Raw genomic sequence first — 11,758 nt, forward strand, 5'->3', positions numbered from 1 at the left:
ACACACACACACACACACACACACACACAAATTAAAATAAATCTTGAGAGTTCAGAGTGCAGCTCAGCGTACAGAACATTCTTGAGAGCTTCACTGCTGAGAGCACCTGGCACTCGGGCCCGAGAGGAAGGGGTTTGTATCTTCCTGCCCACACCCTCAGCCTTTGGGGAAGAGAAGATGGAGACCCAGAGCGAATGGACCCCAGTGACGTCATTGAGATCAACTGGAATGAGATGGTTGGTAACTCCGATGATATGAATTTAAGGGCATCTCTTCTTTGAGGCATCCATCAGATATTCAGCAGAAAGTTACTGTTCCTGGTACTGAAGGATATGTCGTGACGGACCAAGCTCAGTCAGGTACTGACAAGACAGCCACATCTGCCATTTCCATCCTGCAACAGTTGGAGACAGAGTTCAAGGACAGCCAAGCATTAGTATTGGCCCCATCAGAAAACTGGGTCAACAGATCCAAAAGGTGATTTTGACATTTGGAGACTATATGGGAGCAACTTGTCACTTTGGCATTGGAGGAAGAAATGTTTCAGTGAAATGCAGAAGTTACAGGCCCACGTGTTGGTTTACCAGGGAGAGTGATATGTGAAAGAGAAGACATCTTTCTCCAAAATGGATCAAAATGCTTGTTTTGGATGAAGTGGCTGAAACGCTGAGCTGTGGCCTTAAGATGAAATCTAGAGATTTTCCAAAAGTTAAACAGAAGGAAAGAGATGTCATCATGAGGGGATCCTGGTCAGCTGTGCAGTGCCTGTGTTTTCTGTGACACTGTGGAGAGGACAGCAGGGCACTCTGGGAGGCGGAAAAGGACTCAATAACCTTTGAGGATGTTATTTTGAATGTTACCCTGGTGTCGTAGGTATTGCTAGATGCTTCACAGAGGAAATTAGACAGAAATGTTATGTGGGAAACCTTTAGGGACATGCCCTCTATGGGAAAGTGAGAAGATGTATTTCAGAGGAGGCCCGTGAAAGTGAGGCGCATCATAACTATGGAGATATTACCCAGGTTCCAAGTCTTTACCATCTCTGTCTCTCTATCTCTACACTACTAGAGTAAAACCGTCAGAATGTAGTGTCCCTGGAATGGTGTTCATGTGCCACTCATGTTCTCACAGCCATGTTGTCCTGGCACTGAGTACCAGCGATAGAGGTAGGGAATGGAAAGGACCGTCTAATCGTAAGCAGTGTGGGAAAGCCTGCCATCACTCGCCTTTCAAAGACATGAAAGGCTCACTCCGGAGAGAACCCCTATGAACACAAGGATTGTGGAAAAGCGTTCCGTTCTCTTACGAGCCTTAGAAAACACAGGAGAGTACACACTGGAGACGGACCTTATAAATGCCAGGTGTGTGGGGAAGCCTTCTGCTCTTCCCATTCACTTCCAGTACATGAAGTGACTCATAGTGGAGGAAAACATGGGTGTAAGGAATGTGGGAAAGCCCTTGTTCATTTTTAATTTTCACAAGTAAATGAAAAGGTTGACACTAGAGAGAAACTCTGTACAGCTAAGGAACGTGGAGAACGTCAGTTGGGAGCACAGGCATTCAGAGACTCGGGGTGAAGCACACTAACCGTAAAGCATATTATTATGTTAAATGGTATGTGCGATCATCTTCAGAGTCCTTCATAGTCCAGTTCACTTCTAGTGCGTGATTGATCAACTCAGGGAACCAGAAAGACTATGACTGTAAAAATATTTAAAAAACATTAAAAGAAGAAAACACTGGCAGAGCAACATGGTACATGTTTGTAAGAAATTTTTTTTTATTCCATGTAGATGAGTGTTTCACCTGCATGTGTGTAGGTGCACCCATGTCATGCAGTGCCCGTGAAGATCAGAAGAGGGCGTCAGGTCCCCTGGAACTGGAGTTACAGACGGTTGTTAGCCACCATGTGGGTGCTGGGAACTGAACCTGGATCCTCTGTAAGAGCAGCCAGTGCTCTTAACCACTGAGCCAGCTCTCCAGCCCCATGATACACATTCTTGAAAGAAACAGACAACAGCATTGATCTTGACTGTTGATGCAGCTGAGGAGGGAACCGGGTTGGAGGCCCCAGGAGAGCAGAACTGTAGGCACTGCCTTGAGAAGTACTCAGCAGCAGCATCCTCTTGGGAAGCTGGAGATCAGACCCAGAACCAGCTTCTGGGCCAGGCATAGAGACATCCTCGTTCTAAAGCACATATAGTCTTTTAGGTCAGACCAGGAGCCAGGTAGGGAAAAGAAGTCATTGCAGGTTGCTGACCCTTTTCCTGTAAGTCCAAGGACAGAAAAACTATGATATAAAAGTGAATGTCAACAATAAATACAAGCAAGTGTTCTGTCAGCTGAGCTCCACCCCTCACACAGGCTTGAAACTTTCTGACAAAAGAAACCCTCACTTCCTCCTGCAACCCACCCTGCTGCAGAATGCTGTCCTCCCGGCGCAACAGCCATTGCCATCTTCATCAGGTGCCACTAGAGAAGTTCAAGACTGGGACTGCTGATGCTCCCTCAGAAGGACGGGGTGGGGAGGTCGTCAGGCCCTCGTCTGAGCTGCTCCTTCTGTGCTTCTCAGCTGGCTCTGTGTGATTCTGTCTCCACTACATGTGCTCTGTAGTCTTGGGAGATGCTAGAGCGTAGACTATGGAAGGTTAACTGAGGGAGACTTCATCTACGAAGCCATAGGGATGCTGCTATCCATGGTAGGGTGAAACTTTTCAGTAGCATGGCTGTTTAGGGGTCACCTACAATCCTGTCAATAATTTCTCGCCTGTGTTCTGTAAGTAAGAACGTTATACTCATTGGTTCCCTAGTTGAACTTGGGTGGAATATACTTTTGTCTATTATAGGTGTTCTATCTGGACGTCTCCCCAGGGAACAACTCACTTGGCACATTTCCTCAAGAAAAACAGAGCAGGCATGTCAGCTGCTTATTGAGATCCTTCTTGAGCTGAAACTAAAAGAGGAAACACTTTCAACCATTAAAGACCTCCCTCCACAATGAGAGACACATTTCCATTCTCCACTGCTATCACAGCATGAACCCCACATGAACCTGGGCACTGAGGGAGCCTTGCCTGTCCAGTGGCTAAGACCCTAGCCTGGGTTCCCTCTGGCCCTGCAGGCCAACTTTGCTCTGATACTGGTTTCTGTGTCATCTAGAACCTTCGAGCATTGCTTTCCTGTCTCGGTCACTCATGGAGACGGGTGAGTACATCAGGGGAAGGCAAGGCTCTGCCTTGGTAGGACCTTATACATCTGGTGGCTGAGACCTTAGCCTGGGGCTCCCTTCTCCCCAATGGCCAACTTTGCTCTGACAATGATCTCTGTTCTAGATTCCTCCAGCATGACTTTTCTGTTTCCATCTATTGTGGATGAGTAAGTAGGTCAGGGAAAGTCAGGGTCCAGCCATCTGCCAGGTTTCCTTATCTTCTTCTTCTTTGGGTTAGGAGTTGAGACAGGGTCTCACTATGTAGCTCAGGCAGGTCTTGAACTTGTGACCCTCCTGCCTCAGTGTCCCATGTGCTGAGAATACAGACATGAACCATACCACACCCGGCCTCCTCACCTTTCTTGCCCCTCACGTGCATGACGAGGCCCACTGCCAGGAAGATGAACCCCAGCACCAGGCCCCCAACTCCAGTCAGTGTCTTGTTCCGGGCAGAGTTGGACTGGGCCCCTGGAAGAGTAGAATCCAAGGTTAGAGTCACCTCCAGGAGGTGAGAGCTCAGGGCCTGTCTGGATGGATGTGGAACATCAGCATGAGGGACCTCATGCTGTAGAAGGTCTACAAGGTCCAGACCTGGTTTCAGTGGGGACAAGGCTGATTCTACCCACTGCCTTAAGAGGCAGGACAGGTCAGGCTAAAGGCTGAGGAAGACACAGCTCCCCTGTGTGAGGACAGCATGGGAGAACGTCTGCCTCCCTAGACCTCCTGACAAGGGCAGATCCTGAATCTGTACGATCCCAGGACAGTGACGGTCCATCACCTCCAGGTCAGAACCAGCCTCAGGGGCCTGAAGGAGGCACAGGGGGATATCTGGTCCCCGCGCATGGACACCTGGGGCTGGATGAATGGACCTCACAGCCAGGGCGCTGTCTGCTGTACAGAATGTGAGTGTAGAAGGGTCACTGGGAACTCACTCCACTCCACGGTGACGGGTCTGTCCAGGCTGGGGTGCTCCACGTGGCAGGTGTAGACGTCTCCCCGCTGAGGGGTCATTTCCAGTGTCACCAGGATCTGGAAGGTCCAGTCTCCGTTGCGGATCAGGTCGGTGGACACGATCCCAGCTGTTTCCTCCTGGTTGTTCCGGAACCAGAGGACTTGGATGTTGCCTGGGTAGAAATCTGTCACGTGGCACATCAACAGGTTGCGGTGCTGAAGGACCACCTTCTTGGAGGGCGACACATGTACCTTAGGCTGGACTGGGAAAGGGGACACATGAGAGAGTGTGAATGCTTAGGTGTTCCATTAAGAAAGTGTTTTCTAGATTTTTAAGATATAAATTTCATAATTAGGACGGGGGATACAGGTTGTACTAAAAGGATGGGAGTAGATCTTCACAGAGAACACACAGGATTTTTTTTTTAATTAAAAATTGTATGTGTATGAGTGTTTTGCCTGCATGTATGTAAATAGACCATGTACATGTAATGCCCATGGAGGCCAGAAGAGGGCTTCAGATCCCCTGAAACTGGAGTTATAGATGACTGTTAGCCACCATGTGGGTGCTAGAAACTGAACCCGGGTCCTCTGCAAGAGCAGCCAGTGCTCTTAACTGCTGAGCCGTCTCTCCAGCCCCAGGACACACAGGATCTTAATTCCATAATAAAGGCTGGGAAGATTAGAAGCAAACTAGAAACAGCACTTTGTGTCAGGTTAGCAGAAATTCTAACTATAAGCCCTCATTAGTAGTTGTGGGTTTTTTGTTGTTTTAGAAGGAATATTTCTCCAGTTGTGAAAATTCCTGCCTTTCTAATGCTCTGTCTTGATGAGAAGGATGCAGGATTTGCTCAAAGTACCAGAAGGATGACTCTGTAGGTAAAGGCACTTGCCTCAGAAGTCTGATGACCTGAGTTCAGTCCCCTAACCCACATGCTAGCAGGAGAGAACTGACTCCTGCATGCAGTCCTCTGACCTTCACACACACGCTCTTCCACCCAAATAAAGGAATGCAATTTTTCAATTTAAAAAATTAACAAATGTTTCTTGAAGTTAAGACAAAGACCAAAGCATTCCCTGGTTTATTGATCTCATACTTTTATAATAAAATTAAATGTATGTGAAAGAAGTTTGACAATGAATTACAAAAGTAGTCTATATTTTTATGGACTTTGCTACTTATAAACCCCCAAGATCTTCACATTTAGAGCAACATCCTCAAACCCGACACTCCGAGCCCTATATGCCTGACGAGTTGGAGTTCTCATCCAATTCCCAAGTTTCTCCTCTGGTTTTCTGGGTTCCTTTCAGCCTGGGGCTGAAAGCTGATATCTACTTCCTGTGACTTCCCCGTAGTCCTGAAAATTGCTACTCTAGGCAGCTCTCACCAGTATCTTCCCTGAGTCCAGAGGTGAGGAAAGATCAATATGCTGTAGAGAATGTTCCCATCTAAGATTCTAGGTCCTTAATGATTTCTTTCCTTTTCAGTTTCTATTTCACAGAAAACAGAAATGTCCTGAGAACAGGAGACATTCCTGAACGATGAATCCCACCGTTCCTTGAGCCCTTGACCTCACGTCAGCTGCCCATGCTGCTGGCCTTCGCCACTCACGGTGATTGAGGGACACCTTTTCTTCAGCCATGCTTATAAACTCACAGCTCATCAGACAGTCTAGCCCTTTCTGAACTGCAATTCATGAATGATATTAAATGTCTCACCCTTTGAACCCTTGGGCTTCACACAAATCTAGGCCTATTCTTGCATGTTTATGTTAAGGCCAGAACATTCCATTTCATACTTTGTAACATACAAATGATTTCTAGGAGGTGCTGGAGCTAAAGATACAGGCTCAAAGGACATTTCATAAAGGTAACAGAGCTCTACGTAGTCTAAAACTACATGTTGATTGGCCACAAAACATTCGTTCACCTGTTCCTAGAGCTTTATTAGTTCTTCACACTAGAAATTTCCTAGCTCAGATGGGTGTGATGGTGTACACCTGAAGTGCACAAGCACTTTGGAGGTTAGAGTAGGCGAATTTAGAATTTAGACTCTTCAAAAAAGCATTAATAAAAAGAAAAGAAATTCTACCGTTCTGTCATCTCCCTCTGCCTTTTTTCTTATATATTTATTTTTTAAATTTTCAGATAGAATAGAAAGATTCCCTGTGCTTTCTTCTCATTCATGATCACTATCCCTGTTGTAATATTTTCTCATCTCTTTGGTCTGATTCCAGTCTCTCCTTGTTCTAACTCATTTAATAATCTCAAAGCACAGCTCTAAATTTGATATTCCTACTTTAAAAACTAAAACAGCCAAGTGTGGTACATACCTATCTGTAATTCTAGCACTCAAGAGCTTCAGGCAGGTGGCTGGTGAGTCTGAGTCCAGCTTGGGCTACATAGTGAGACTGTGTTAACAACGACCACCCTCAGGGTTTGGCAACACCTACCTGGCTATATGGGATTCCTGGAGCTAACTGAAAACAGATTCCAGACCTCACAGGGCTTCCAGATTCCTCACATGGGCTTCCGAGCAGCAATTCTGGGGAATCTGCTGTCAAGGTCTCCAGGAGGGTCTGTCGAGCACAGCTGTTTGGGACGCTCTGTCACGGGTGACTAACCCAGACTCAGGCTGGAGCCCAGGGCTGTCTGCAGCCTAGCAATGGATGACACCAAAGGGAACGAGCCACATGAAGCAGACCTGCGTCCCCACACGCTGTGGGTGCAGCCTGCAGTTGGGCCAATCCTATTACTTGCCTCACATAATTACTTTGCCAGCTTTTCTAGACTTGGGTCCCTGTCCTGATTCCTTTCTAATCTGACCCATTCCCACTTTTAGCAGATGACTCAGCCTTCCAGCTTCCCAAAAAAGTATTAAAATAGTGAGCTTGTAGAAGGCTCCCTGTCCTTCTCTGATTGCTGCTTCCCTGGGTCTCAGGATGGTCTCCAGCCCCCACTCCTTCCACAGCTGAAGGGCAGAGGCCAGGGCTCTTCTCTTCCCTTACACTCAGGCTTCCTGAAGGAATTGTACAATCCAGCTCTGTGCAGGAGAGCTTCAGTTGTCAAGTTACACACCTGGGTAGAGGGAAAGTGAACTGATGAACTGTCTCCATTGGATTGGCCTGTGGCCATGTCTATGGGGCATTTTCTTGATAGATGTGTGATGTGGGAGGGCCCAGCCCACTGTGGACGGTGCCACACCTGGGCAGGTGGGCCTGTGTTGCATAAGAAAGCAGGCTGAAGCCGGGCGTGGTGGCGCATGCCTGTAGTCCCAGCACTTGGGAGGCAGAGGCAGGCAGATCTCTGTGAGTTCAAGGCCAGCCTGGTCTACATAGTGAGTTCCAGGCCACCTGGGGCTACAGGGAGACCCTGCTTCAAAACGACAAAAAGAAATAAAAAAAAGAAAAAAAGAAAGCAGGCTGAGCACAGGCCAGGGCAACAAGTTAGTAAGCAGCGTTCCTCCATGGCCTGTGTAACTTCGGCCTCCAGGGCCCTGCTCTGAGTTCCTACCCTCGCTTCCCTCAGCAATGAACTGTGGTCAGGACGTGTAAACCAAATAAAGCTTTTCCTTCTCAAGTTGGTTTTGGTCAGAGTGTTTTATCTCAGCAAATAGAAAGCAGACAAGGACAAGCTCTAACACTAACAGCCATGAGGTGTCCAAGGGGCTGATCCTCCCTCAGCCTGGCCCCGCACTCACTTCCTGGCTCTCCACTGCCTGTCACCTCTTTTCCTTTTCCTACCCTCCTTCCCGCTTCTGTTGGCTTACCCTCTGAAGTTGGCACCACTGTCTGCTGTCCCATCTGTCCCCTCTGCCTCAGCTCCTGTGATTCTCGGCCCCAGTTCTCCCACTCTGGCTTTACCTGTGGTCCCCTCACAGACTCTTATCCAGCATCTCACATGTCCTCTCCCCAGGGTCAGAGCTGTGCTCTCTCCTCTTTGTGCCATCTCCTTAGATGACGTCACCTTGCTGACCTCCCTTCTCTTCTGCACACCCTCCTCCACCTGTCCCTAGACAAACTGACCTGCTGGGCCCGAGCTCTCCCCTCTGTTTTCCTCTGCACGGTCTGTGAAGCTGGGAGTCAGCACCAGGTCCTACCACCCCAGGACCCCCTGGTTGTCCAGTGGCCCTTGCTCCTCTCACCCCACAGCCAGACCCGAGGAGCTTCTGGCATGTCTCTCTGACCTCTGTTCCTCCTCATGTTATGGTTGACCCTGGGCCCCATGGATGAGTCTTGGACTGTTAAGCCCATCAGTCCAGTCCCATCTACAAGTCAAGTCCTGGTCCAAGAGGACCATGAGTTCCCTGTGGTCCCCACTCTCAGCCGGGCCACGTTACTGGCCCCACCTCACCTCTGCGATTCAGGGTGACCCCCTCATTAATTTCATAGTTGTGTCTGCACAACCTGTCCACCTCAGCTCTCCTCAGCTCCAGCTCATCCTTCAGGCTGTTCCAGTACTTGGCTGTGGGCCGCCCTAGCTCGGTCACGGCGTGGAACTCCCCCACGTCACTGTCGTAATGCACGAACTCCTCCAGGTTATAGATGAATCTTATCACATAGTGCTGTGTCCCATTAACAGCGTGGCATTCGTGTCGTCCACGGCACAGGAAGTTCTCTACGGGGAGCAGGGGTGATGTTGAGCCCTGGGACCGCAGGACCCCACAATTGCTCTGGCTGAGCACATCCTTCCTGACTGCTCCTCCCCAGCTGCCCACTTAGTGCTGAGTCTCCAAATATCTGCTTTTCTAAGAACCAGTTAAAAAATATATATATGTATATATTATTTATTATTTTTATTTTATGTGTATCAGTGTATTCCCTGCATGTGTGTAAGTGCACCTGTGTCAGTAGAATGTCTGTGGAGGTCAGAAGAGGGCTTTGAATCCCCTGGAACTGGAGTTATGGACAGTTGTTAGCTGTCATGTGGGTGCTGGGAATCAAATTCGGGTCCTCTGCAAAAGCAGCCAGTGCTCTTAACCACTGAGCCACCTATCCAACCCCCGTAAGAGCCAGTTTTGAGATCTTGGGGGTCACAGAACCTACTTTTAAACCTCAGTTTCCACGCTGTGGGAGGGTTTACGGGATATAGAGTGACTCCCTGATGAGGAGTGACTGACCTGTGGAAAGGGCAGGAGAACTGAGAAGAAGGTCCAGAGGGGGGAAAGGACGACAGCTCTTAATGTGGGGCCTAGGGAGTCATAGAGTCTCACCAGAGCACAAGGACCCTGCAATGGTGAAACTTCAGGAGTTGTGAACTACCAACTGGGGACTGGGGAGCTGAGCTGACCTTTACTATCCTGGATTCCTGCCCGACCCAGCCATCTGAAGACAGTCTTGGTGCAAGTGTCACCTCCTCCAGGAAGCTTTCCTTTATTTCCCTTTTTTTCCCACAGCAAAGGACTATCCCTTCTGTGCCAATCTTGATAACTTTCTCCAAGTCTGGTTCCAAAAGGGAAAGGCCCACAGGATGGTTCCCTGAGCCAGGCCTTCCAGAATACCTGTTGTGCTCTGCTCTTACCTGGAGTGGTTCTGCCCTGGACCACAGGGTTGCTCTGCACCATTAGTAACACCATCAGAACTGCTATCCAGGGGACCACAGGGACCTGCAGGATCAGCATGGAGCTGGAAGAGGCTGGTGGGATGAGGAAAGGAGCAGCCAGGGGAATGGGGCACCTGGGTGAAATGTCATGACCAAAGTAGTCTTCTGTGACCCTGGGATTGGTCAGACTCTGAGAGAAGAACCAACGGGCACCGAGCTTTCTATGAGTCATCTCTCACTAGGCAGATAGTGTGAAAGGGCTGGCAATTTTGGCTGAGTTGCATATAAGATGACACTGGAGCACAGTGATACTCATATGTGCACACACAATTGCATACACATACACACATGTGCACACTCACAAATAGCTTCCTTGAACTAATTTGCTAATACTTTATTCAAGGCAATCTACTACAAAATGTGAAAAAATATTGATACATTTCATTACTACATTAAATATGAAGTGCGTTGTAATAAAATTACAAATATCAAAACAGACTTCAAAATAAAAATCTTTAAAATAAGACAAGAGCTGGGTGTGGTGGTGCACACCTTTAATCCCAGCACTTGGGAGGCAGAGATCTCTGTGCATTCAAGGCCAGCCTGGTCTACATAGTAGGGCTACACAGAGACTCTATCTCAAAAAGACCAAAAATAAATAAATAAATAAATAAATAAATAAATAAATAAAATAAAATAAGACAGGAAAAGCAAGTTCTTAATGTGGTAAAGAAAAACATAAAACACACAAACAAATGAACATTACCTGCAATACGAAAACATTAGAGGAAGTTCTCTTATAAACAAGAGAACTTGTACAATGTTCGTGTGAATCTGGAATATGAATAGTAATTTAAAGAAGAAAATATTATTTCAGAAAACTTGCATATCAGGAAAATGACAATAATAAGAAACTTGAATAATAATTATATAGAAATCTCACTAAAAAAGGTAAGCAAGAATACAAAAATTCTTTTTTTTCCTATTTAGTTTCTATTCCTAATCATGAACTGAACTCTGCAATCCAGCTAGACTTGGAAGGGAAGAAGGAGAATATGGAACCCAAAGAACTGCAATGAGAGCACAGAGATTATGGGATGCTGAGAGCAGATGGGGTGGAGGGTGCTCTCCTGAGCTGCAGAAGGAATGGTCTGGTGGTTAAGATGCATACAAGTTGAGCCGGGTGTGGTGGCACACGCCTGTAGTCCCAGCATTTGGAAGGCAGAGGCAGGCAGATCTCTGTGAGTTCAAGGCCAGCCTGGTCTACATAGTGAGTTCCAGGCCAGCTGGGGCTACAGGGAGACCTTGTCTCAAAAAGACCAAAATAGATAAAAATAAATAAATAAAAGATGCACACAAACCAAAAGTATTAGAGCTGTCCACAGTTGGCAATGGAGATCTTCTTGCTGGTCTTGCGATCCCTGGACCCAAAGCGCTCCATGGCTTCCACAATGCTCATGCCTTCTTTCACCCTCCCAAAGACCACTTGTTTGCCATCCAACCGCTCATCTTGGCAGAGCAGATGAAAAACTGGGAACCATTCGTGTTGGGTCCAGCATTTACCATGGACAAGATACCAGGACCTGTGTGCTTCAGGATGAGATTCTCATCCTCGAAGTTCTCCCCATAGATCTACTTGCCTCCAGGGCTGTTGTGGCCTGTGAAGTCACCACCCTGGCACATGAATCCTGGAATAGTTCTGTGAAAGGGGAACCCTTACAACCAAACCCTTTCCAGTACTCAGAGCATGGAAACTTTCTGCTGTCTTTGGAAATTTGTCTGCAAACAGCTCAAAGGAGACCCAACCCGAAGGCTTGACATCAACCATGATGTTGAAGAACACAGTGAGGTTGACCATGGCTGACAGCAAGTGACTACAGGGGACAGCAGTGTCTACAAAACCGTCAGGATTATAAAAATTCTTAAAGGCAAACTTTTAGCTAATTAAAATCTCAAATACAAACTATAAAATTTCCACACAAATGAAATCTCAGGTAGGACTAAGATTACTTTTTTTTAGTGTGTTGCCCCCTAAATAACAGCAGGGTATTTTTGTAA

General features: G+C 47.3%; 1 protein-coding gene and 1 pseudogene across 1 annotated transcript; both read right to left on the reverse strand.

Moving 5' to 3' along the window:
- Nucleotides 1-3,565: 3,565 nt before the first annotated feature.
- On the reverse strand, nucleotides 3,566-9,782 carry LOC103748403 (SMH class II histocompatibility antigen, beta-1 chain-like; the record flags this gene model as incomplete). Its single annotated transcript, XM_008851071.2, has 4 exons — nucleotides 9,680-9,782; nucleotides 8,513-8,776; nucleotides 4,141-4,422; nucleotides 3,566-3,676 (listed from the first exon to the last, which is right to left on the reverse strand). Coding segments are annotated over exons 1-4 (757 nt in total), but the record flags the coding sequence as incomplete, so codon positions are not given.
- Nucleotides 9,783-11,069: 1,287 nt separating this feature from the next.
- On the reverse strand, nucleotides 11,070-11,564 carry LOC103747466 (annotated as a pseudogene).
- Nucleotides 11,565-11,758: the final 194 nt, after the last annotated feature.

This window comes from Nannospalax galili, unplaced genomic scaffold (assembly GCF_000622305.1).
Source record: "Nannospalax galili isolate Female #2095 unplaced genomic scaffold, S.galili_v1.0 scaffold3450, whole genome shotgun sequence".
NCBI classification, from domain to species: domain Eukaryota; kingdom Metazoa; phylum Chordata; class Mammalia; order Rodentia; family Spalacidae; genus Nannospalax; species Nannospalax galili.